This window comes from Petaurus breviceps, unplaced genomic scaffold, assembly GCF_028583685.1.
Source record: "Petaurus breviceps papuanus isolate PSGF00001 unplaced genomic scaffold, PetGlider_PUasm1.0 90339, whole genome shotgun sequence".
Lineage (NCBI taxonomy): Eukaryota > Metazoa > Chordata > Mammalia > Diprotodontia > Petauridae > Petaurus > Petaurus breviceps.
The window spans coordinates 100,048-127,645 of record NW_027187223.1 but is presented as its reverse complement, the minus strand read 5'-3'; the positions used below and the strand labels follow the sequence as shown (position 1 = coordinate 127,645).

General features: G+C 45.6%; 1 protein-coding gene across 5 annotated transcripts in view; it reads right to left on the bottom strand.

The window, feature by feature from the left end:
• Positions 1-10,063: 10,063 nt before the first annotated feature.
• AMER1 (APC membrane recruitment protein 1) overlaps positions 10,064-27,598 on the bottom strand; it is a 25,490-nt gene continuing 7,955 nt past the window's right edge. For 4 of the 5 annotated variants that reach the window (XM_069108276.1, XM_069108275.1, XM_069108274.1 and 1 more), the window contains one exon: positions 10,064-18,488. In XM_069108276.1, the coding sequence (XP_068964377.1) occupies positions 15,315-18,398 (3,084 nt within the window). In that variant the 5' untranslated portion in view covers positions 18,399-18,488 and the 3' untranslated portion in view covers positions 10,064-15,314. Of the gene's footprint in view, positions 18,489-21,874; positions 21,965-27,598 lie in introns of all 5 variants that reach the window. The other variant, XM_069108278.1, reaches the window with a different exon arrangement.

The window sequence follows — 27,598 nt, the reverse complement described above, 5'->3', positions numbered from 1 at the left end:
GAACTTCTCTTTGGCATTTAAAGCCCTTTGCAGGTTAGCTCCAAACTGGCTACCTTGCTATTCCTCAAACCCAACACTTCATCTCTCATCTCCATGCTTTTGCAAAGGCTGTCCCTACTGGCCTAGAATGCATTTCCTCCCTTCCTCCCACCTCTGCCTCTTAGAATCCCTTAGCTTACCTCAAAGATCAAATACTGATTCCTACCTGGTCTTCTCTGAATCTCTTCCTACTCTCCACCCCCAGCTGCTAGCTCCTTAACTTATTGGTACAGAATTCTTATATTCTAAAACTAGAACTTTGCTTGTGGCTACTTCAACCCCTGGATTTATCTGGGAACCTCTGGTTTTGACCCTACTTCCATATTTGATGCCTCCTCTAGCTAATTGATCTAGCTGCCCATTTTTTTGGTCTTTTTGGAGAGGGTTAAGTGACTTGGCTAAAGTCACACAGTATCAAGTATCTGAGGTAGGATTTGAACTCAGGTCCTCCTGACTCCGGGGCCAGTGCTCTATTCACTGCATCACCTAGCTGTCCCCTAATTGCCCATTTCTTAGTGTTGGCTGGTTACAGTATAGTCCCAACTTCCTCTGTGCTGGTTGCTTTTTTTTTTTAGGTAAATAGTATTTTCCCCCCAATTACATGTAAAGATAGTTATCAACATTCATTTTTTATAAGATTTTGAGTTCCAAATTTTTTCTCCCTCTCTCCCTCACCTCCCCTCTCCCCAAGATGATATTGTTTATTTATGTAGTCATATTAAACATATTTTTGTATCAGTCATGTTGTAAAAGAAGAAACAGAAAAAATAGTTTGCTTTGATCTGCATTCAGATTCCATATTTCTTTCTCTGGGTGTGGACAGCATTTCCCATTGTGAGTCTGTTGGAGTTGTCTTAGATCATCATATTGCTGAGAAGGGCTAAGTCTAACAAAGTTGGTCATTGTGCAAGGTTGCTGTTACTGTGTACAATATTATCCTCATTCTGCTCACTTCTCTTTGCATCTGTTCATGTAAGTCTTTCCAGATTTTTCTGAAATCCATTTGCTCATCATTTTTTTTTTAAGCAATCGGGGTTAAGTAACTTGCTCAAGGTTACACGGCTAGTTATTATTTCTGGGTGTGGTGCTGAGTATCTGAGCCCAGATTTGATCCCCAGGTCATCCCGACTCTGGAGCCGGTGCCTTACTCACTGTGCTATCTGGCCGCCCCTATTCCATATGTATCTTGTTCATACAGAATTGTTGGTGTGTTAGCTTCCCCAATAGACTTCGAGTTCCCTATGGGCAGGGACTCATTTTCTGGCCTTTCTTTGTATCCTCAGCATTAAGCACAGTGCCTGGCACACAGTAGGTGAATAAAAATGCTTGATGATGATGATGGTAGTTATAGATGGTAACGCATACAATAAAGGGAAATGGTGTCTCTTGTCTCTCCATGTTCCTTTGCTCTTTGTGAGAGACGGGAATCTCTTTGACACTACCACTTCCCACCTCATCAAGGTGAATCAATCCACCAGCCCCCAGTGAGAATTTTGACTCTAAAGAATTTTTGGTTTGCTCCATTCTTTGGGAACTAACAGTTCTTTAATCATAGAATTCAAAGCTGGAAGGATCCTTATGAGTTATTTTGCTCCACCTCCTCATTATCTAGGGCACCAAAGCCCAGAGAGGGGAAGTGACTTGCCCAAAGTCACATAGCTAGCTAAGAGCAGAACTAATGATACATCTGTGCTGTAGTAGACTCTCATGCTGACTCTTACTATACCTCCATGTCTCTATGTTTTCTCGCTAACTCACAAAGGAATTCTTTGTCAGTCATCAACTCACTGTATGCCTCAGTTTTCCGAACTGTAGAATGGGGAGAACAACCCTTACTTCCAATTCCCCAACCCAAGTAGTGGTGGGAATTAAAGAGAAGAAATTTACAGATCTGTTCCAGCTGTAAAGGAAGAGGCCAGGAGCCTGTTAGACATTCTCATCTGTCACAAGACCAGGAAATATCCATGCTCAGGGAAACTGAACTGTTGATGATTTTAACAGCTGGTTGGAAGTGATCCCAGATCTTATCCCGAGGGCTCCACTGATGGGAGTCCCTCAGCCAGAAATAGAGAGATGCTTGTTGCAGGGGACTTAATTGCAGGAATCTGACTAAGGTTAAGCTCCTCTACCTGGCATTTCAGACCCTCTTCAATTGGATACCACACTCCCTTTCTAGACTTAGCTCGTGCCACTCCCTGCCATATTCTTGGTGCTTCATCTGTACTCCTTTTTGGCCTACAAATACATGGTACTTTCCCACATCCATGCCTTTCCTCACACTAGCTCTTCTGCCTGAAATTCCCTAACTCTTCTTTACCTACAGAATCCCCACCTTGAAAGCCCAGTTCCAATGCCAACTTCTCAGGGAAGCCTGCTCTGATCTTCATGGTTCTTGATAAACTTCCCCCTGAGGTCTCACACGATAGTGATGTGTGTTTGTACCTAGCAGACAGTGAGCTTTAAGAGGAGAGAGTATCATTTCAGAGCCAAAGAAGAGGGTAACATTAGCTACCTCCCCAAATGGAGCTATCTATTGAGAAATTTGTTTTTAATGAAAGAATAACTGAATGAATGAAGCTTAAAGGGGAAAGGAAAATGTACTAACAGAGTCAGGAGATGTGGGTTCCAGTCCCAGTGCCATCATTTATTGAATAGAATCAGTCACACAATCTCAGGACTGGAAGCAACCTCGGACACCATCTACTGCCCTGAGACCACCTGTGGCCCTCTAGGTCCTCAAGGGTGACCCTTTGACTGAACCCAGACTTCCCAGAATAAATCCCCTTAAGAAAAAGATTTGTTCTGTGAAACCTGGACTCAGTCAAAGGGCCACCCGTGAGGACCTAGAGGGTTAATCCATAAGGCAGCCTTGAAGGCTGGGAATGCTAGTTCTTAGATCTAATATCGCCTGATTCCGCGGCCTCCCCTTTGTCGTCTTTTGCCTTTCTTTGTATCCCGAATGCTTAGCAAAAAGTCTGGCACACAGTAGGTGCCTAATAAGTGTTTACCGACTGAGAAAGGCAGAAGAAGGATCTGGCGGATAATAGTCTCCAGGATCAGGGGAGGCTCTTAGATATAGCGGAATGGAGGGGAAGTCCAGGGAGGAGTCAGCGAGTAGAGGAGAAGTGTGGCGAGGGGCCCTGGGGTGGCGGCGGCAGGGGGAGGACGTAGTATTGGAGAGAATGACTCTGGATGCAGTGTCTCCTGTGCGGAGTCAGGTTTATGGAACCCAAAGGGGATGGAAAAAGAATCAGAAAAATCGGTCTAAGAATTTACAAATATTTTTGAAGCCCTGACTGTGTTGTTGCTTCTTCTACATTCTCAAAGAGGACCATGACATCTGGGAGGTGATGCCATGACAAACAAGTGAATTACATTTGAGGGAGGGCTGTGCAAAGTCACCAGCCTCACTTTCTCATCCGGAGCCATCTGGGTCCAGTGACCAGATATCGATCAGGATGACTGCAGATGGTCCTTCACCCTGACTGTGACCAAAAATGAGACAATCCCTTCCCTCAAGGAGCTTACATTCTAAGGGGATCAAACAGAGTGAATGTTTGTAGGGGGAAAATATAAATGATGATAATGGTGGTTTTCTTCCAGCTCACACATTTCTCCTGACACATCCAAGAAGTCCAAATTGAGCAGGGGAAAGTGGTTATACAGAATCAACTCCCCTCAGCCCAGTTATACATCTCACTGCCCAAGGTGACCAATTAACATTTTCTCCCCCTCAATCCAACTGCCTTCTCCTTCTTTGGACAGGCTCTCATCTACTCCAACCCTCCTCTCCTATAGTCTCTACATATCCCCAAATCCACATGGCTCTAATCTTAACCTGATTCCTGTCCTTGGATCAGTTTCAGGAGGCTCCAGGAATTTGGATGGGAAAAATGGCAACTTTGCTTTCACTCACTCCTAACTAAAATTGAGCATTACCTCCAATTATTTAAAAACATCATTCTGAGAAGGGTCAATCAGTTTCATTAAACTGCCAAAGAGAGATCCTTGGCAGAAAAAAGGGTCAAGAGTTCCTTCTCAAGGTAGATAAATGCAGGGGAATTTGAGAAAGGAGGGAGAACCAGGACAGAAGGATTCAAAAAGTAAGATCAGGAGAAATTTAGAGCCAGAGGTGGGGAGGCAGGGTTTAGAAATCACTTTCTCCACTCCCCTCATTATACACAGGATAGTTTTTGTTTTGTTTTATTTTGTTTCCAACACACAGCAAGCTTTGCACCTGGAAGTCTGAGCAACTTTCTTCCAACTCTGGAGTTGAACCAAACACACTGGCCTAGCCCCCTGCTGGGATGGGCTCCCCAAGCAATTGCTTTCCTCTGCTGTCCTTCAGGCATGGTGACCTGCCTGTCCCAGTAGGAGAACAATTGTAATGGGCTGAATCTAACAAGATGAAATTTAATACAGTTCTCCCTTCCACACCTCTACTTTCCCCATCACAGTTTCAATATATTGCAGATTGGTATAAGAAATTAAGTGGGAATTTGTGGGGATTTTTGGGGAAGCTGAAGATGACAAGAAGAGGCTAGCGGATGACCCAGAGCCTATAACAAAATACTTAACCCAAATTTCATAATAAGGACCTGTAACCACCCCATTAAAAAAAAAGAAAAAAATAAGACTTCTTCTCTGGTACAAAGAGAGGGCCAAAAAAATTTTACACGGATTTTCCAGATTGATGGAGCACTGAGTCCCTAACCCCTGCAATGTGGAAGGGATAACTGTACCACCAGATATAAAGTCAGATGCATGCAGGATAATTCAAAGCAAAAGGAAATGGCAAGCCCAAAAAGAAGAGTTAAATAAGTCTATAATATAATGATGATGATGATGATGATGATGATGATGATGATGATGATGATGATGATGATGATGATAAGGCTATACAGACTTCAATCATTGAAAAGCAATGAGGAAAGGAAGATAGAACACCAGAGAGTTTGCACATTGAGGGAAAAAAAGAGGCCAAAAAATGGAATGAGCTGCCTTTGGTGCTAGTGGATTCCCCAGGTAAAAACAACAAAGGCCCTGGAGCTAAAGGACCTAGATTCTAATCCTGCCTCTGGCAAATACTGGGGGAAGTTGGTTTTAGTCTCTTCTCTCTGTGCCTGGGTTCTCTCCTCTATAAAATGAAGGGGTTGGAATAGACTTCTATGGTGGTATGGTAGACTTCTCTCTCTAATGATCTAGGATTCTAATCAAGATGCTCTGAGATGCTTTCCAGAGGAGGAGGTTGGATGGTGCCCATTTTACAGAGGAGAAAACTGAGGTCCAGAGGAAGGAGTTTGCCAAACGTCACAGAGCAACTCCCAGGTCAGGATTCTTTCCACTAACACCAGCTATGCCTCTATGGCATGTTGTCATACGTGACTTTCTCAAAGGTCACACTCAGATTTTCAATCATGGGGGTCCTAAGGACCATTTAATCTTTCTCCATAAATGCTTTTAAGGGATAACATGGGCCCTTAGCCAAGTAAGAGCTCTACTCTATTGAATCACTGTGCTTTTCAAGATCTTTCTTAGGCTGCTTTTAACCAGGTTGCCTTGGCAGCAGCTGCCTTGACCTCATCTGTCTGAGAATGCTAGACTTAGTTAACACAGCCCCAGAATGCAGAAGTGGGGGTTGGGTGGAGAGGAGGGGGGAGAAAAGAGGGCGAGGAGGGAGAGGGGAAAGGGAGGGGAAAAAACAGGGAGAGGAAGGAGAAAAGAGAGAGAGGAAAGGGGAGGAAAGGAGAGGAGGGAGAGAGATAAGAGGGAGGAGAGGGGAGGAAAGAGGGAGAAGAGGGAAAGGGAAGAGAGGGAGACGAGAGGAAAGAGGGAGAGGGGAGAAAAAGAGAGAGGAAGGAGAGTGAAAGAGGGAGAGGGGGAGGAGAGGGAAGGAAAAAGGGAGAGGGAAAAGAGGGAGAAGGGAGAGGGAAAGGGAGGGGAAGAAAGAGGGAGAGGAGGGAGAGAGAGAAGAGGGAGAAAGAGATGAGACAGGAGGAAAGAGGGAGAGTAGGGAGAGGGAAGAGAGGGAGAAGGAAGAGAGGGAAAGGGAAGAGAGGGAGAGGAAAGAAAAGAGGGAGAGGAGAGGGGAAGAAAGAGAGAGATGAGAGTGGAGGAAAGAGGTAGAAGAGAGAGAGGGAAAAGAAGAGGGAGAGGGAGATAGGTGACTGCATCCAAAACACTGAGCCACCAGCGTTGGACATGACCTTGGAGATTGTCTAGAGTGCGATCCCACATGATATTAATTGAAAAAATGTTTTTTCATTGGATCTTTTGTTTTTACAAAACCCATTTCTGAATATTTGTCTCTGATCTCTGTAAAACTAGCCTACATCCAAGTTGGACATGTTATATGCCACATTCAGAGCCCAAGATCCTCACCTCTGCAAAGAAGGGAGGGAGATACCCCACAGAAAGTAGGTGCTTCACAAACACCTATGGTTTGATGAGTTGACTGTGCATTTTGCCAACTCTCATTGTAGGATAAGCTTATACAGTAATACAATGAAGCAGTGTCTTCTTTTTGTTCTTTCCATTTACATTGCTGTAGTCATTGAATGTGAAAGGCAGTGTGGTGTGGTAGGTAGGGGCCTGGAGTCAGGAAGAGCTGGATTCTAATTCTTCCTACTAAGTCACTACCAATGGTGTGATCTTGGGTAAGCCACTTAACCTCTGTTTACCTCAGTTCCTTTGCGTTTATAAAGGGGGCATTGGGCAAGCTGGCCTTTGAGGTCTTCGAGCTAGGAGCCCATGATCTGGTTTCACATCCTCATTACTCTTCATCTCTCTGGGCATGGGTTCTCTCCTCTATAAAATGAGTTATTGGAATAGATGACCTCTAAGGTGGATCTCTTCTCCCTCTAACAATCTATGATTCTAATTAGGATGCACTAAGTTCCTTTCCAGTTCATGGCTGGATGATGTCCACTTTACAGAGGAGAAAAATGAGGTCCAAAGAAGGAAGGTAACTTGCCCAAAGTTACTAAGCATTTCTCAAGATGATTGTGTTTCTACATTATTAGTCATTCTTCACTTTCGGAAAGGTCCCACTTCGATTTTTAATCACAGTAAGTTCTCAGGACTACTTAGTGCACATATCCATCAATCCATCCATCCATCTTTCCTTCCTTCCTTTCTCCCTCCCTCCCTCCTTCCTTCCTTCCTTCCTTCCTTCCTTCCTTCCTTCCTTCCTTCCTTCCTTCCTTCCTTCCTTCCTCCCTCCTTCCCTTCTTCCTTCCTTCCTCTTTTAGAAGTGGATTTCATTTTTAGTAGGAAATTTAAACAAAGGTTTCAGAAGTAAATGCCATTAAAAGTAAAACCATCACACCCCCCCTCCCACACACACACTCAAACACATACACATGCTCAGCCAAGAGACTGCATTTGCTTAATAGGTCTTAATTTTTGTTCACTCCATTTAGATGCTCAGGTGGGTGAATGATAGAGAATTCATTGTGTGTGATTGTTGGATGAGTTTTCCCTGCTAGATTGGTTGTTAACATAACGACACTAAAAAGTTACAGCATTCCCCCCTCCTCTTTTTCTGTTAGTTTTTTTAAATTAGCCATCTTATCCATTCTCTCAAAGCATTCACTTTTCCAAGAAAAAAATAGCAAGAATATAATTTAAAAGATGATACCACATCTAGTTCTTTTGGCATTTTTTGGTTCTTCCATTGTCTTATTCATACAATTTTATATTTATTATTATATACAATATATAAATTATTGTATTTATAATTTAAAAGAATTTTCTTTCTCTTTCCACTTTCCTCCCCTATGACCAACAACAAAAAGAAAAAGAAAATTCTCCTAACAAATAAGGATTCAGGGAGCTCCCTTGTTGGCCACAACCAAAGATTCATGTGTCAATGAGCAGCATGAGTCCATCCCCTCCCTCTCTCTCAGGAGATGGGGAACGCAGTTCATCACTGATCCTCTGGAATAGTGCTCAGGAATTGTATTGATCAGAGTGGATGGTCTTTACAATGGTGTCACCACTATATAATTTGCTCTCTTCATCCTATGCACTTCATTCTGTACCAGGTTATCCAAATCATCTAAAACTTCTTTGAAACACCATTTTGTTATTCCTTAAGGCATTCAACATTCCCCAATAGGACAGCCCTTTAATTTAATTTTCAGTTTTTTGCTACTAGACATAGAGCTTCTATAAATATTTTTTCATGTTATGAGTGCTTTTCCTTTCTTTCATCTCTTTGGGGTATATGCCTAGTAGTGGTATTGCTGGCTTTGAGGCTATGTTCCAAACCTGTCATCACTCCTCAATCTCTCTCTCTCTCACCTCCCATATCTGGATCTGTTATCAAATCTAGTTTTCAAAACACCTCTCTAACATACCCCTTCTCTCCTGACACTGCTGCCCCAACCCTGGTGCAGTCTCTCATCACCTAATGCAGCCACTCATCCCTCGTTCAATACTTTCTAGGGGCTAAGAGTAAGCATGCTCTATGCCAATTATGGTTCCTCCACCTTGGACGGTGGTCCTTAAATCCCCTTGCAAATATCAGGGGTGGGGAACCTGTGGTCTTACAGGTCAAGTGCGGTCCTTTGACTGAATCCAAACTTCACTGAACAAATCCCCTGAATAAAAGGATTTGTTCTGTAAGATTTGGACTCAGTCTAAGGGCTGCACTTGAGGACCTCAAGGCTGTTCCGCACTCCTGGTCTACTAAAAAGAAAGTGGATAAAAATTGTGTAACAGAATCTCCAGAGGGAGTTATTTGCTATGTAGCTGTGAATCACCATTATGCCTTGTTTGCTGCTTTGTCTCCTAACTGTTTTGCTGTGACATGTACATAAATCTGAATGTTTGAGGGAATATGTTATCAGAACAGAGGAGTGGTAAAGATGGGTGACATTCTGGAAGGTAGAAGTTAGGGCTGAACTGAAGGAAACCCTGGCCACAGGAACAAGTGTGTTTGGAAACAGAAGAAAGTCCTGAGGGGGTCTGGCTGTTTCCACATCTGGTGCCAATAGCTGGCAGGCTGCTTAAAATGTCAGTGCTAGTCTGCCTGCGCTCCATCTCTATACAGCAAGTGAGGGGCCTAACAATTATGGAAATGAATCTCGAAAGCCAAGAATCCTCAATCTAGAACAGAAAGGGGCCTGAGAGGCTGGGTGAGTTGATTCCTTTATTCTGTAGCTCAGGAAAACAAAGGCTGAGAAAAGTTAAATGACTTTCCCAGAGTCACACAGAAAGTAGCCAAGACAGGATTCAAAGCCAGGATCTCTGACTCAAATTGAACACCGTTTTCCCTGGGCCATGATACTCCCCAGTGATTTCCCTGGATCCCTGTGCTGAGAGGCCACGTGCTGTCCTCCTCGCCAATTCCTTTAAAATGATGAAGATGGCACATTTACATGGCACTCTTTCCTCATGGCAAAGAAGACAGAGCAAGGAATGTTAGCTACATTTTTAAAATGAGGAAACCAAGGTGCAGAGTGGTGAAGTAAATGATTTTCATCCCAGAAAGGCTCTTAAAGACCGTCGACTCGATGAAGAAACATATTAGGTTCACACAGGTAGTTAGGTGGTAGGCCCAGGATCCTAGTTTGAGCTGGAAGGGTCCCTAGAAGTCATCTCATCTAACCCCCTCATTTTTTTTTTTTGCTTTTTTTGGAGGGGGGAGGGCAGGGCAATTGGGGTTAAGTGACTTGCCCAAGGTCACATGGCTAGTAAGTCTAACCCCCTCTTTTACAGAGGGGGAAAATGAGGTCCAGGGAGTGAACTGACTTGCCCAAGGTCATATGGGCATGAAGGAGCAGAGCTGGGATTCAAAGTTAAATCTCAAAGCCAGCACCCAAAGCCTACTAATAGCACATTGGCCCTTCAGAGTGTCCCCATCACCACAAGCAGCTGGCATTAAAATGCAGGTGTGACTTGAAATCCAGCACCACAGCTGCCCAGTTTGACCCTACAGCTTTCTACTCAATAAGCAGCAAGCCGCCAAAAAGGCTGACTAATGGGAACGACGGGAAGGCACACCAAGGACACAGTGATCTCTCTAAAACCCAGAAGTTTATTAGAATCTGCAAAATGAACATTCATTACGAAAAGTCAGGAGGTTTAAAAGATGGAAGGAGGAATCAAAGAAGCCAAGCTGGGCAAAGTTCCTGGGGAAGGGGAGGCCTCTGAGCAGAGCACCAAGGACCAAGGAATTTCTTTCAGGGGCTGTAGTTAAAGATGGAGCACTTTAAGCAAGGGCTTGTTTGGGAGGGGGTTGAAGGTTAAGATGTTAGAATGTCAGCATTGCAGGGTTCAATCCAAACAACCTGAAAGCTAGCATGGAGAAGCAGGTTCATAGTTACTGTACAGAACCAAACTCCAAAGACTGGAGTGGGGGTGCCCCACCCTCAGCAGACTCTAGCTACCTTTCCTTTCTCATTCCCCAGTAGCCGACATAACACAGGACATATGCTTACATTCTCCCTCAGCCCTTCCCAATAAGCTTCCCTCCCACCCCCTGGGCAAAGCAGGGAAAATTTGAGCACCGAAAATAACAGGAACATTCATTTAAGAACGCTCCCTCTCTCTACCCCATAATCAAGCCAGGGCAGGGAGGGAGGGGAAAGGGGCCAAGGGAAACGCAGGCAGGTGATGACTGGTCCCCAAACCTTATTCCCATGTGGGGTGTGGGGTAAGAAGTTCTACCAAAAACCAATTTGGATCTCAAGGAGGTCCTTCACAATCAACTCCCAGAAGTGGAAGGGAAGGGGCCGTGGAAGGAAGCATCTCCCTGATCCCTGCCCCTTGGAGAGAGAAAGCAGGTCTCTGATCCAGAGTCATAAGTTCAGGGCCCAAAGCCCTCTGCGATCGGCCAAAAAACAAAACAAAACAAAACAAAAACCCAAACATGTGTTTTAGGAATTCACCAAGTAAGTGTGTCCTGGGCATTCTAACTCATAAGACCAAGGGCAGGAGGAGAAAAGAGGCATGGAGGCCAGAAAATTTCCTGTACTACACACACACATACAGAGCACTTAACAATAGAAAGCCAGAAATAATTTAAAAAAGCATCTACACCAAGTTAGAAGCCCCAGGTACTACATAGCCCTTGTGCCTGGGCATCTCCTGCTGGGACCACAAGGGGACCAACATGCTATATTAGGGATGGGGGGAGGCAATACTAGTCACAGGATCAGGAGCCAGGTAAGACCTAAAGGTCAATTCTAATCTATCTGGCTTATTTCACAGATTGGGAAAGAGGCCCAGAGAGAGCAATGTGACCTGCCCAATATCACACACAGTGTTGAGGCAGCTGAGACACCCTCTTTGTACAAGCAGAAATAATATCTGTCGACTTCTCTTAAAATTGTAAACAGCAATGCTTAAAAATAAAATATATAAGAAAAGAACCGTCGATAAACATTTTCCATGAATATAAAATAAAAACAAAACAAAAATAGACAAAATATGCGTTTTATATATATATATATATATATATATATATATGTATATATATATATATATTAAAAGCAACTTGGATGCAACATATCCCTGGAGAAGCTGAAGCAGGCACCCTCCAAACCCTGCCCTACCTCCCCTATGCAGGTGCTAGGGAGACCCCTGTTCATAAGAGGCTCTTGGCTTCCTGCTTGACTCAAGGTGTAGATTCGGGGAGCCAGGCTGCTTCTCACCACTCTGAGCAGAGCTCCAAGGCTCTCATTTCCCAGAGGGCAGAAGGTGGAGCCTAGCTGGCTAGGATGTCCTTCAGGTGTGTGTGTGGGGGGGGGTGAGGGATGGGGGAGCTCCAACTAGGTGCTAAGACAGGATGTCCTGCCCGGACTGCAAAGGGGAGCCAAGTCATGATGCCATCATCCCATTCAGAGCTGAAAGGGTGCTTAGACAGCATCTAGCCTAACTTGTTCTGTTTTTGTTTGTTTGTTTGTTTTTTGGAGGGGGGAATGCAGGGCAATTGGGGTTAGGTGACTTGCCCAAGGTCACATGGTTAGTGTTAAGCATCTGAAGCTGGATGTGAACTCAGGTCCTCCTGACTCCAGGGCTGCTGCTCTATTCACTGCGCCATCTAGCCGCCCCAACTTTTTACAGAAAAGGAAAACTGAGGCCCAGAGAGAGGAAGGGATTTGCCCAACTATTAAGTATCGGAATAGAAATTCAAACCCATGTCTTTTGATTTCAAATGCACTCTTTTGGGCTATTTTACCAGTGTTCCTGGGACAGGAAGTCTGGCTGAGTGTTCAGCAATGGATTTAGGAGATCTAGTTGAGAAAATAGGATCTTCCTGTACTCTTCTAGGCAAGCACTTTCTATTCCAGGGCCTCCTTCCTTCCTCCAGTCAAAGCCTGAGGCATTGGAAGAAGAATGGGATTTGGAGCTCTGCAACTTGGGCCTCAGTTTCCCCATCTAAAAAATGAAGAGGTTGGACTAGATGATCATGAAGGCCCTTTCCAATTCTAAATTCTATGGTCTCAAGTCTCAGGATCAATCATTTTTCACAGCAGCAGCAGTTTGGAACTGAACTCTCCAACTGACCTGTGTCCCCTATCTTACCACCTGTGATCTACTTCATTTCTTGGACCTGAGCTGGCTCAAGGTGCCATCTCTAAGCCTAGCTTAACTAGTCTCCTCTTCTTCCCCTAGGCCGTCTAGACAAAGAGTGAGCCCCTAACTGTCAAGGATAATGACCAGCCACCCATCCTAAAGTGGGATCAGCCTGCACTGAGCATGTGCGTATTAATGCAACTGGTTGCTTTGGCTTTCATTCAATCCTGCAGCCCAAAGGTGGGCTCCATGCCCTTTCTTGCATGTGATTCCTCCTGCTCCCAGTCTCATCTTGGGCCCAAACAGAGGGAAGAAGTCTCAGCTGGAGCCCCAACTGTCTTTGCTGATAGTTAGGGAGGATTTGGGGCACTGTGACTGCCCCCAGGACAGCCCAAGTGGCTGGTGCCTTATTTCAGGTTCCTGACTTTTGCTCTGCTGGCAATCTTCCAAGGCCTTGCCACCCAGTTCCTCTCTTCTTTTCCCATGCTGGCTGGTTTAGCCCTTCATTGGCATGGGCTAAAGAGGCTGAGGTGGCTCAGTTCACATGAGCAAACAGAAACTTCGGCTGCCCTGAAGGAAAACCCAGGGCCAGGGGTGGGCTGAGACTGGTGACTTCTTGCCAGACCAGCCAGACATATTTCAGCTCCCACCTCCCTGGACAGCCTTGGCCGGAGGCCAGGGAGGAGGAATGTGGGCACATTTTTCTGTAATGCAAGGCCTCATAACAAGGGTGGGGCCTTCACTAAGAGGAAGGAAAGGCCCTGTCAGCATAAACCATCAGCTAGCACTGGTTCTAGTCAGGGGACAGCTTGGTGTCATCTTGTCATCCAAAGGCATGACCCTTCAACTGACCAAATCCATCCAAGGACACCCAAACTACAAAAAGGAGATGACCCGGTTCCTTGACCAATGGCTACTGCCAAGACGCTGTGATCCCTGAGATAGCAGTCCTAGCCCCTTTGGAATCCTGCAGCAGCTGTTCAGGCACCCTTCTCCAAATGGAAAGCCCTGGTAACCTTATCCTTCCAGATCCAAGTAGAGGGAGGGGGAAATAAGTCAAAATTTGGGTCATTACACACCCAGACGACTAATATCTTGCATGCAATTCAAAAGAAAGAAATTCAAGCAGAATTACTCAGAGCCCATCTCTTCCCATGAATAATGAGAGGCTCCCCATGGGATTTCAGCAGCCCTTATTCAGAAAATCATAAACAGAGCAGGAAAGGACCTTAGAAGCCACAAATCCAAACCCCTCATTTTACAGATGAGGAAACTGAAGCCAAGAGAGGGGAAGTGACTTGCCCAGGGTCACACAGCTAAGTTAAGTGGCAGAGCCAGGCTTTGAAACCAGGTCATCTGACTTCAAATCCTTTTTTTCCCCCACTGCACCAAGAAGCCTCCCTCATGGACACATGCCAGGGAGCTCTTCCCCACCATCACTTATAACCTAAATATTAAAAAATGATAAAAAAAAAAAAAAGCAGGAGGGGGAAACTGATTGATCCGTAAAGTGGAACTGTCACTATCATGCAATTCTCGGTGCAGCAGTGTGGCAGAGGCTGGGGGAGGGGGGCGGGGCATATGGAATTGGCAGATCAATGCTCTTCTGATACTCAGGAGAAGCCAGAGATGCCTCTGGTAGCTTAGCTGGTCCAACGGCAGAACTTGGAGCCAGCTAGCTAAATAGCAACAGGTCCTCACTTTTGCTTCCGACCAGAGTGAAGCTTGCAAGACAGCGTGCCAGGACGCTGGACTCAAGAAGCTGCAGCCCCCTCACCCCCTATCAATGCATGGGGTGTTTGGATTGAGGACTTGGACAAATCTTCATACCTCCTCCTCACTCCACTCTCCTGCTTATCTTAAAAAAGCAAACCAAATCAAACCACCAACACCAACACCACGCCAACAACAAAACCACTGAAAAGCACCTCAAAGCCCAGCAAAGCCTCATTTAGGCTGTCTCACAATCCCATACTCTAATGGAAAGAATACATTCCTTGTGATGAGATTATGAAAACTTGCTTCTGAGGAAAACAGGGGGAAAAATTGAAAGCGACTTAGTTAGACACCAACATTTTAGCTTATTGAGAGGAAAAGACAACACTCTGTGGGCAGCGCCAGCAACAGACCCATTTCCTGTTTTTCCCTAGAAAAGTCCAGTCCTTCCACTGAGGAATGGGGATTTTGTCCACTCCAAGTCACTCCAAAGCCCAGGTTACAAGGTCCCCTTGTGGTTATGGAACAATAACCATAGACTTGGCAGCTAGCCTTATGCCACTCTAAGGACATCGGGTACAGATGCCAGAGGGGATAGTCTCACCCTTGAGCCAAAGGTGGCAAATACAGTGAAGTGGGGGGAGGGTTGCACCATGATTTCCTGTCTATAATAAAGTACATCCACTAGATAGATGGGGGCTGGGGGGAGGGGAGGGGCTGGTCCCTTGCTGGTAATCGGTGCTATGGTGTGTTCAAGAAAAGCTGCATCACTGACTTGGTAGGCATTGTGAGTATGAAGTCACAGCAGCCAAAACCCTGAACAGATCTTAAGAAATCCAAAAAACAGGTAGGTGTGCACCTGTTGTCTCATGGGGATATATATTCCATCTAATACAGCCAATGATGGAGAGAAAGAACCTTTAGAAGTCAGAATAGTTTTCATTGGCCAAGATGCTTTTTGACTTCAGCAGCGAGCACCTCTCATGTTCTGGACCTTGCACGAGGGTCTCAGGCCCCAGCAGCTGTATCAGGTGCTATTTGGCTGCAGTTACATTCACAGCACTGGACGGGTTACTGGGAGGAAAGGAAACTCCATGGCTGCCCCTTCCCTTGAGCTGGCTGGTGTTGGTGCCCCTAGACTGCAAGGGATGCCATTTGGGATGTTCTTCCCAGCCCTGAGGGGAGTGGGGTGCCCCTTGGATAATACCCACAGATTTACACTTGGCAGGAAGACCAGAGAAGCCTCTGGTAGACCCTTTGGGTTCCACAGGCACCATGAATGCCTGCTTCTTGACCTCTGCCTGGGCATAATGTGCATGAGGATTCCAGCATGAGCCCCCCTGCAAGTCCAGGTGAGAAGGGCGGACTGCCGGCTGCTGAACTTGGGGCCCTCGATCCCAGGAGTCCCTTGGAGCTAGCCCCTGCAGGGAGCCATAGAAGGCTGGGGACCCAAATGGGGTTCTAGCAACATCTGGTTGCTGCCAGCCATGGCCAGGCCCTGTTGGTAGAGAACAGGGGGCCCAGGCTGGCCAGTCATATGCTTCTGGGGCCTCTAGGTAGGAACCCAAAGGGCTCTCCCAACCCCACCTTCCCTCCACAGGCTCTGCCAGCTTCCCAGACTCCATGTAAGTTGGGGCTAGCTGAGAGCCAGCCAATTCCAGTTCCAAGGTCTCTGTGTCCAGGGAGCGGCTCCTCCTGTTAAGGGTCACGGGAGGTGGCAGGGGGGGAGGGCTCAAGCCAGGCAGACCCAGGTGCCGGGGGAGGCTGCCCACCCCCCAGGGGAAGCCTCGGAAGGAGCCAGGGAAGAGGCGGTCATCCAAGTCATCCAAGGCCTCCTTGGGAATGTAGCCTACATCAAAGTCCTCATCATCAGTGTGGAACTCTGGGGGGCCCTCGCACTCCCCTTCCCCTTCCCGTTCCACATCAGCAATGTCAAAGGTCACCATGGGTGGCAGCGCCGGGAGGTTCTGGGCAAAAGACGAGTCAGAATCAGAGCTGCCTGAAAGGCTAGAGAATAGGGTCCCGTTGCTCGTGAACTCCACCAGGGCCTGGGAGAAGCTCACTGCAGGATCTTCCTCCCGGTCTTCTGCATCTACTTCTGGGCTTTCCACCGGCGAGTAAGCACCATAGGTCCTACCTGGGGACCCCCCTTCAAAGCCAGTCTCCTCTGGGCCTGACTCAAACACTCTGTCACCTGGGCAGAGCTGAAGCAGGCAGCTGTTTTGGCCTTTCCACTCATAACATTTTTCTGGAGGTGAAAAATCCCTCCAAACTGGGGCAACGGAATAGACCGAGTTGTGGTTCCGACTGGCAGGGATCAGCACCCCTGGGTCCCCTTCTGTATTCTTCCTGAAAGGGCCTAGGAGCCTCTTGTTATACTCTTCACTGGGCTTTTCCCGTTGAGAATAGGGCCCTTGGGGCTCCTGTCTCTTCCTCCGGAGCTCCCAGTAGAGCAGCTGTCTCTGAATGGCCACCAGCCTTTCCTCCTCTGTCTCCATGGTGCCCAGATTGGGGTCCGGCCCTTTGTTGGAGGGAAAGGGTTCAAAAGACAAGAAACTGTCAAAGAGTTCAGGGCCAGGGCCTGGAGGGTCAAACAGGCCTTCATCCCCTGGTGGGGAGCCTGTAAGGCTGTCACAGGGCTCAAAGAACTCATACAGGGCATCCCCACTGTAGCTGTCCCGTGGCAATCGGTCTTTCTTCCCAGGGTCCAGGCCATCACCAGAATCATCATCTGGTCCTGGTGTGTTTGAGTCATAGTAACCTTCATCGCTATTAGGGGCAGACTCTTGCTGGTCACTTTGGGGAGTCAGGAGCTCTCCAGGCTCAGGATCAGAGTATGGCCGGGCCCCCTCAAATAGGAAGCAGCCGTGGGGGCCCAGCTCCCCAGTGAGGTGATAGATGGTGGTGGCCCCTTCCTGTGCTGAGTCGGCCCTTTCAGACAAATGTCCCATGGCTTCCTCTTCCTCTTCCTCCTCTTCTTCTTCCTCCTCTTCCTCTTCCTCCTCCTCTTCCTCCATTTCCTCAGGCATGGCCATCTCCTCACCACCCCCTTGGTAGGTGACTAGGCAAGAGCTCCGTTTGGCTGATTCTCGCCCAGGTCCCCGCTCTGCAGAGATGATGCTTTCACTGATACTGTCCACGTCCTGCTCTGCAATGATGTCCCCACAGCCTGTCAGGGAATCAAAACTCTTTAGGGATGTGACATCCCCAAAGAGGAGGTTCAACTGGTCCCCAGAGAGGCCCAAGGAGGACTCGCCCTCCTCTTCATCTCCCCTCAACTCTGGGCCACCAGGTTCAGGATTAGTGTCAAGTGTGGGCGGTACTGAGATAGAAGCATCCAAGAGTTGCTCTGGGTTCTTCTGGGACATCTCCCCAGCAACTGGTAGAGGGGGGTCTGGTTCTGGGCCTTGGACTTCAATGGCTTTCGCGTTTGTTGGCAGGAGGGCCAAGCACTCGTCCCTGGTGCTGAGCTGAGGGGCTGACCCTGGAGGCTCCTCAGGCCCTTCTCTGGGTGCCTCCAATACTTCTTTGTCAGGGGAACTTCGCTCAGGCTCGGAGGCCTTGGGCTTACGGTGGCGGCGAATACTACTGAATAATCCTTTCAATCCTTTCTTTGGCCGGGGAGCAGCTGAAGCCCTCTCTGGCCTGGGCTTCTCAGGACCTCTGGGTGGAGATTTCTTGAGGCATGTTCCTGTCTCCAGGGCCCCATGGGAGCTTAGGGAGCTGGGAAGCAGGTGGAGTGATCTAGCTAGGGGTGAGCTGTGGTTGGCCCCTTTGACAGATGGTGAGTCTGACTCCTGGGAGGCCTCCTGCAGACCATCATGGGTCTTACTCTTGCACAGACCCCTTTTTGCAGTTCCTTTCCCTGGCCCTTTGCTTCGGCCACCCCCCAAAAAGCTGGGCAGAGTACAAATGCTCCTTTTGCCACCAAAAAGCTTCAGTGCTGTCTTCTTGAACTTGCCAGGTCCTGCTGGGGGCAGCTCAGAGCCAGGGCCTTCAAGTTCAGGTGCCTGCCCAAGAGCTTTGCTTTCTGCTCCTTTGCTCTGATGCTCCCCACCGGCTGCCCTGCCCTTAATCTTTGTGTGCTCCTCAGGGTGGGTATCCCTGTATGTCTCCATGGCAACAGGGGCCAATGAGGTACATTCAGTGTGAAGCAGGAACCTTGGAGTCTGGCTTGGGGTGCCGTTTAGGACATCTCATGGATGACTCTAAGAGACAAGATACAAAGACAGAGAGACAGCAGTGAGGAAGGGTCAAGCCTGATTCTGTGGTTTCTGGCTTGAGCAGAGTTAATTGAAATGTAAGGCAAAACCTTCATCTACTCCACACTTTCTTCCTCCTTGCCTTTCCCCTTCTAGGCCCCAAAGCAGTGAAATTCTACACTCCCACCACAGTCTCCCTCCCCTCCCTTCCAGCAAGCCCATCCCTGTGGCCTGGCTGGCTGGCAGAGTGATTACTGAAGGACACAACATCTGGAAAAAGCCAGTCATGTCTTTATTGGGCTCAAACGGGGCAATTGTTCTGTAAGTCTCGTCAATTCGACTTCCATAATGTATCTTCCATCTGTCTCCTCTCCATTCTCACCACCAACACCCTAGTTCAGGCTCCCATGGCCTTTCACCTGGACTATTACAACAGCTTCCTCATTGGGCTCCCTTTCGTCTCCAGTCCATCTTCTGCACAGCTGCCAAAGGGATTTTCCTAAAGTGCAGGCCTGACCTCATCCCGCGCCCTGAAGCACCGCCTCTTACACTCGGCCTTTTCAGGATCCTCCCAGCTGCTAGCACCACCCCGCTCCATCCAATTACTTTGTATTTACTTAAACGTGTGTGTTGTGTCTACTCCTCTACATTTCCCTTGATAGAATATAAGCTCCAAGGACAGGGGCTTTTTCATTTTTGTATTTGTGCCTCTGGCACTCAGTATGGCATCTGACACATAGTAGGTGGTTAATGAATGCTTGCTTATTGATTGATCATAGGTTAGCCAATGTGCCAGCTTTTGTGGCTGGAAGGGAGAGAATTGGAGAGCTGGCTCAGTGGAGAGAGCACCAGGCTTGGATCAGAAAGACCAGACATCACATTTTTTTTTTTGCTGTTTTTGGAGGGAGGAAGGTAGGGCAATTGGGGTTAAGTGACTTGCCCAAAGTCACATGGCTAGTTTTTTGTTAAGTGTCTGAGGTTGGATTTGAACTCAGGTCCTCCTGACTTCAGAGCCAATGCTCTATTCACTGCACCACCTAGCCACCCCCAAGACCAGAGTTCAGATCTGGCCTCGGGTACTTACTAGCCGTATGACAGTGGGCAAATCACTCAAGCCCTGCCTGCATAAAACTGGGGAAGAAAATGGCAAACCCCTCCAGTGTCTTTGCCAAGAAAATCCCATAGACAGTTGGCACGATGGAACAACAACAAAAGCCAGAAAGTATTTGCCTCCTTTGTGAAGTCCTCCCAGATTTTGAGCTGATTGCTTCCAATGGTCTTGGGGTTCAGCAATCTGAGGGCCCTGGGTTTGACCCCTGCCTAATTCTGCATCTGCTTTCACCTCATGCCCAAATGGAATCATCTTTACCCTGTATTTCCTGAGCTTTGATGACCACGGGCTGTCAACTAGCAAATGTTTCATTTTGTGACCCAGGGACCGTTCCTATCTAGAAGGTGGGGAGAAAGGAGGGTGCCTGAGCTGTGGCTGTGGTGGATAATGAGCCCTAACTGGCCCTTTGGGCCCACTTTGGATAACAGGCTGCTAGTGGAGATTGTTAATTTTGTAAGGTTTGGAGCTGGAAAAGATCTTAATGATTATCTCAACACACTCCCTCGTCTTCCATGGGACAAAACAAATCCAGCAAGGTTGTTACTTATTTAGGCTCACACAGCATGGGGATGGATTTGAACCTGGGTCTTTTAGCTGTAGATCCAAGCTTTTTCCATTATACCATATCTGCTACCAGTCAGATTATTAAGAGTTTTGGTGTAGCATGTGGATGTGCCTCTTAACAGGGAGCATCTCTGACCTCATGCTTGCATGTGGAAGCTGGCTGCCTGAACAAGACGTAGGTCACTCAGCTCCCACATACCTAATACAACAAAACCCTGAAGTTTGCATCAGAACAAACAGTGATCAAGAAATCCAATGAGAAACTGCCCGAAGTGGCTTCTTCCACCCCAGAATTTCATTAGACTTCAGTTAGAGGCTCAGAGGCAATAGGAAAAAGGGACTACCAGCAAAGCCAGCACCAGCAGTCCAGTGTAATCTCCTAGGGATATGGTCAGGGATATGTGTAACCAGCAAGGACCTATATCCAGAAGCAATGAGAACAAAGAGTTCCCCCAGGAAAACCAAAATTCATAATAGGGACTCTGGAAGCAACTGGGACTGAGAGCAACCAGTTCACTCTGGGTAATGTTTATACGTCCAAAGATACCATAGAGATCTTTGAAGATCCAGCACTTTGACCCTCAAATATTGGGGATGGAGGTGGGGACAGCCTTGGGAGGTAGAAAATAAATGTAAGAACACATGGGACCAGGGGTGGCCAGGTAGCACAGCGAGTAAGAACACCGGCCCCAGAGTCGGGATGACCTGGGATTGAATCCAGGCTCAGACACTTAGCACCCACCCAGAAACACCTGGCCATGTAACCTTAAGAAAGTTACTTAACCCCAATTGCTTAAAAAAAAACACAGGGGACTCAAGACATGCTCAGCTGCTCTGATCACTTTACTATGATCTATGTTTACTAAAAAATATACCAAGTGTTAGAAGTCTGCGTGCTAGCTAGCACCAAATCTCAGTTCAAGAAGTAAGTCTGGACAGATGAGTAAACCCAAGATATAGACTACTATAGAGAATTCTAATACATCAAGAGATGCCCAGAAATCCAACCAAGAAGAAAGTCTGTCTACAACAACTTCAAGCAAAGACTTAAAGGAAAAAAACACAGATTTTCCACAAAGACTACAGAAATATCTGGAGAAATGAGATTAAAAAGGGAAATATAAGTTTTGGAACAAAGAATTGGAAAGAAAATAAACATCTTGGAGCATACAGTGGTAAACTTTAAACAAGTACTGGACTTTCTGAAAATTAAGACTAGCCCAAACAGAAAGCAGTGATTCCATGAAACAGTAAGAAATATTGAGGTGAAACATTAAAATATTGAAAAAAATGTAGGATATCTATTATTATAAATAACTAACTGAGAAAACAGGTTAAAGTGAGATATCTAAGAATCACTGGATTACCTGAAAAACATGATTAAAAAAAGACCCCTAGACCCTCTATTTCAAGAAATAATAAATGAAAACCATCTATATCTATTTGAACTAGAGGACAAAGTAATGAAAGAATTCACCTATTACCTCCTGAAAAAAATCTCAAAAGGAAAAATACCAGGAATGTCAAAGTCAAAATTCGGAGCTTCCATGGCAAATAAGAAATATTTTAAGTAGTTAGAAACAAAGAGTTCAAGTACCCAGGAACTACAGTAATGATCACACAAGACTGGAAAACGTTCACTGAAAAAGAGAGGAGATCTTGATGTACAATATTCCAAAAAGCGAAAGATATATGCTTATAGGCAAGACTAACTTACCTTGCAAAGTAGGTACAATCCTATAGGAGAAAAAAATAGACTTTTATTGGAATTGTAGACTTTCAAGCATCTCTGGTGAAAAGACCAGACCTGAATAAGAAGGAAAATGTATTTGAGCAATTGGAATAGGGTATATGACATTGCAGTGCTAATATTCTAATCGAGGGAATAGAAATAGATTTGTCTCCAGAACCTCTTCAAAGGACACTATGGGGACTATATTGCTTCTGTCCTGAGGGGTTTAAGAGGACAAAGTATAGGAAAGGTAAAAGGATTACACTAGTATAGGAAGGAGGAAGAAAGGGGTAGAACTTAATTATTTCTCATAATTGGAGTACGCAACAATTTTACAAACATAGAAGAAGGGGTGAGGGGAACATGCATCAAATGAACCTCACTATTATCTGAAACTGATATAGATGGGTTGGGAAAACATGCACAGATATCACTTACAAGTTTGATGAGAAATAAATAAAACTCAACAGGGAGCAAAGCAGAAATGGGGGGAGAGCAGCTAACACCAAAGCAGAGAATAATGGGAAGCAAAACAAATTTGTTGATCCCAAAGGGAGGGAAAATTAAAAGGAAGGGAAAAAAAGAACTAGTAACTAAGGGGGTGCCCATCAATTGGGGAATGGCCAAACAAATCATGGTATGTGAATATAATACAATTATACCATAAGAAATGAGGAAAGATTATTTCAGGGAGTCCTGGGGGAGAATAGAGTGAAGTGGGAGAACCAAGAGAATATCTTTACAACGACAACAAAATTGAAAAGATAAACAACTTTGAAAGAGTCAAGATCTCTGATGAATGTGGTGACTGGCCATGTTTCTGGGGTATTCATGATGAAGCATGCTACTCAGCTCTTGACACAGAGGTGATAGACTCAAGGTGTAGAAGGAGACAAACATGTTTGGACATGGCCACGATGATGTTGTTTTGTTTGGTTATGCTTACTGCTTACAAGAGTGGTTTTTTTCTCTTTTTTTTAAATTGTAGGGTGGGGGGTAGAGGTTAGTAATAGTCATGCCAGAGGGAAAAAAAGGAGGGCCGTTGTAACATTTTTCAAAGTGCAAAAATTCAAAATGTAGCATAGTTAATAAGCAAGAAAGCTCCGAAAATAACAGGTCTAATTTTTTGATATTTTTTTTTAAAGTGAGAGGTATGGAAAAGAGATTTACAGTTTCATATATAATCATTTTTTGGTGTTCTCCTTAGTATGTAGAAATACTCATCTGGGAACTGTTTATTAGGTCCAGAAATTTTAAAATGATAAAACAGACAATTTTGATTATATAAAATGAGTTCTTGTACAAATCTAATGCAGCTAAAATTAGAAGGGAAACTGGTAAACGGGGGGGGGGGGAGATCTTTGCAAAAAGTTTATCTGATAAAAGCATCTTAGCTAAGATATATATGGAACTGATTCAAATTTTATAAGCCCAAGCTATTCCCCAAGAGATAAATGATCAAAGGATATGAACCAGCAATTTTCAAAGGAAGTAACCCAAACCATCAACAAATGAAAAAATGCTCCAAATCACTACTAATTAGAGAAATGCAAAGGAAAGCAACTTTGAGGTTCTATCTCACACCCATCAGACTGGCAAAGATGAGAAAAAAGGTAAATGACAAATGCTGGAGGAGCTGTGGGAAAATAGGTCCATTTAGTGCACTGTTGGTGGAGGTGTGAATTGGTCCAGCCATTTTGGAAAGCAATTTGGAACTATGCCCAGAAAGTTACCAAACTGTGCCTGCCCTTTGACCCAGAAATACCATTGCCAGGCATATTCTTCAAAGAGATCAAAGAGGAAAAGAACCCATATATACAAAAATGTTTATAGTAGCTTTTTTCACAGTAGCCAAAAATTGGAAACTAAGGGGCAATGGCTGGAACAAACTATGTCACATGATTGTAACATTAATGACAAAATGGGCAGCTTCAGAGGAAGAACTCTATGAACTGATGCAGGTTGATGTGAGGAGAACAATGTAAATATTATGACAATATTAGAGAGAAAAACAACTTTCAAGAACTTTAGAACTCAGATAGATGCCATGGAAAGTCCAAAGGACTGAAGATGAAAACATGATACCTCCTGACAGACAAGCAATGAATTTTAAATGCAGAGAGAGGAGTACATTTTCTGGCATGGTCAAGGCGGGAAGTTGCTTTGGTGAACTATGAATATCTATCATATGGGTTTCATTATTTTGCTGTTTTTTGTTGTTGTTATTCAATGGGTGAGGGGAAGAAGTAGAGTAGGAGGGATGAATTGGAAAGTTAAATGTTTTGGTTATAATTTATTTAAATGTTTTATTGAAATTTATTTAAATGACTTTGCTAATAAATTGATTTAAATATTTTTTATTTTAAATTTATCTAAATGAACTATTTATTTCAATCTTATTTAAATGTGTCTATCTTCGATCTAAGCTCTGAGGAAAGGGTGGCATGGTTCTTCACATGCATAGACGTTGACTGCTAGTTTTCCCATCTGGAGTCTTTGTTGTTCAAGTGGTAATTTGCCCTCCCCCAACTTGCCGATTAACCCACACTATTCTGAGACACTTAACTATTCACTCCCCCCACCCCCATTCCACCCAAAACAATATTAAGCCATCCAAGGACTACGAGGGAAGTAGAGGATGGAAGACTGGTCACTTTCTTCATTTCTGGGGCTGGATTCTGTTACTGGGCCCTAAAGGTCTATTTATAGCATGCTCAACAAGCCACAGGTTACAGCCAAGCAACTCCCTTTCCCTTGGGGACCCCTTTGCTGTCCTGGATCTCTGGGGACTTTGCAAACCCAGAAATCTGCCGGGAATGGAAGGGTATACAGCTACAGGAGGGAGACAAAGTCACCTTCCTAGACATGGCAGCTGAAGGCTTATGGCTGGTTGCCACAGTGATAAGATTCCACATTTAACTACAACCAGAATTCTCAGAGGGAGGGGGGAATTAGATCTGTGTCTTTTAGAATGACCCTCTTTAGCAGGGGTGGGGAACCTGCAGTCTCGAGGCCACATGTAGTCCTCTAGGTCCTCAAGGGTGGCCCCTTGAAGTTTTATGGAACAAATCCTTTTATTAAGGGTCATCTGGTCCAGCCCCTTCATTTTATTGTTGTGGAAACTGAGGCCCAGGGAGGTTGACTCACCTAGGAAAGGACTTTGTGTGACCATGTGACCATGAGAGAGTCACTTAATATTACTGGGCTAAATAAATTATGACATATTAATGTAATGGAATATTATTGTGCCATAAGAAATGGCAAAAGGGACAGTTTGAGGAAAACCTGGGAAGACTTGTATGAATTGATTCCAAGTGAGATGAGCAAAAACAGAATAATTTATATAATAACAACATAATTGTAAAGATGAACAACTTTGGAAGGCCTAAGAACTGTGGTTGGCACAAAGACCAGCCAGGACTCCGGAGGTCTGGTGTTGAAACCAATGAGATACAAAGTTTTTGACATACTCCCCCAGCAAAAAAACAAACAAACAAAAAACCAGACTTTTGTTTCCTTTCTGTAGCCATTTACCCTTTCCTTCCCCCCCCCCCCAGATTTCTGGGTCTACACTGTTCCCAGAGATCCAGGACAGCAAAGGGTCCCCAAGGGAAAAGGGGCTGCTTGGGTGTAACCTGTGGCTGTGTGACCCTGGACAAGACCACTTCTTTTCCCTGGGCCTCAGTTTCCTTCTTTGCAAAATGAAGGGGTTGGATTCCATGGTTTCTGAGGTCTCTTCCCACAGGATCCTATGAACTCTGAAGCTGAGGCCCAAGTTAGGGAAAGGACTTATTCAAGGCTGCACATCAAGTTAGCATAAGAGTTAGGATTCATATGCGCTTCTGACTCCAAGGCTACTCCTTATACAGAATCTAAGCTTCCATTAAGAGTACATTGTAGCTAAAGCAAGATTAGAGCTTGTTGTCTGTGGAAAAGTCTGGCCAGCTGCCCCCCTCCCCCAACCCCCTTCCAAGCAGGGCTCTGCTCTGTGACTTGCTGGGGTGAAGGATTTGGCTGTGTGGGCTATACCTGGAAGGAGAATCAGGCAGACCAAGCCAGACAGTCTTGCTTGACTTGCTATATAACCTTTTACAGGTTATGGTTGTCAAAATTTAGACTCTTTGGGCTGCATAAGTACATGAGAGAACACATGAAGAGCCCTGGTATTTCATAGGTCACCCCAGAGGCAAGCCCTTGCCCTGCTGGGGAGGGTATACAGAGACAAGGATTGCACAGAATGAGTTGGGTTGGGGTAAGGGGGTGGGGTAGGGATTGCAATCTGCACCAATGGGTGGAGTGCCCACCCTGATGAACTACCAGACCTATTGAAGCAAGTCTACTTCACAGGGGACTCTGTATGCAGAGGCTATATTGATGAATTCTCCATCTGCACCCTCAGGAGGGACCAAAGACCAAGTATCTTATGCTAGAAGGGACCAATCTTGTTACTGTGGCTGATTAATCAAAGCTTTGGAGAGGCCCAGATGCCAATTCCAGAAGCAGCATCTTTATGGTAGTAGCAGCTAAGTGTCACTTACCTCAGTTTCCTCATCTGTAAAATGGGGATAATAACAGTGCCTACTTCCTGGGAGTCTTGGATAAAATAAGATATGGAAAATGCTTCACAAACTTTAAAGTGCCCTGTAAATCCTAGAGAATATTAACCCTAAACCAGGTGGTCTTTGAGCCTGAGGGGGACATAGGGGAAACTGTGGTATTGCAGAAAAAGGGTGTTGGACTTTGAGTCAGATGACCTGGGTTCAAACTCTACTCTTAGACTGGATAACATTAAGCAAGGCATTTAACTTCTCTGTGCCTCAGTTTCCTCATCTGTAAAATTAGGGGTTTAGACTAGACAGACTCAAAGGTCACTTGTGGAATTGTTTAGTAATAATACTATCAGCTAATGTTTACATAATTCTATCGCATTTCCTAAGTACTTTATATATTAGCTCATTTGATCCTCACAACCACCCTGAGAGGTAGGTCCTATAATTATTTCCATTTTACAGATGAGTAAATTCATCTGATAGAGGTGAAGTGACTTGCCTAAGGTCACACAGCTAGCAGGTGTCACAGGCCAGATTTGAACTAGGCTCAGTGCTCGCCATGTGCCAGACCCTGCACTGAGCACTGACAATCCCAAGATAAAATACTGAAAACATTGAAGAGATGAGTCACCATTGTTGTTGGGGTAAAGGTAGCAGGGGATGAAGGAAACAGTCATGGAAACAAAGAAACAATCCTTAAGAAAAGGATTTGTTTTATAAAACTTGGACTCCACCAAAAGTGGATATAGGGGCCACTAGGTGGCGCTGCAGTGAATAGAGCACCAGCCCTGGAGTCAGGAGGACCCAAGTTCAAATCTGCCCTCAGACACTTGACACTGTGCGACCTTGGGCAAGTCACTTAACCCCAATTGCCCTGCCTTCCCCTCCCCCCCCCAAAAAAAGTGGATGTATAGGAAAGGTGAGTGAGGAAGAAGAGAAAGATGTTGTCACAAGTGGCAGTGGCTCCCAAATGCTCTCAGGCAGCAGAGAAAGGGACGAGAGAGCAGACCCTGGGGGCCACTCACCACTGGAGGAAAGCCAGCTCCTGGCCGTGGTCTGAGGGGCAGGGGGAAGAGGGACGGGGAGGGGAAAGGAGCTAAGTGGAGAGAGGGAGGAAGAAAAGGAGGGAGAGGAAGAGGAGGGAGTGAAGGGGAAGGAA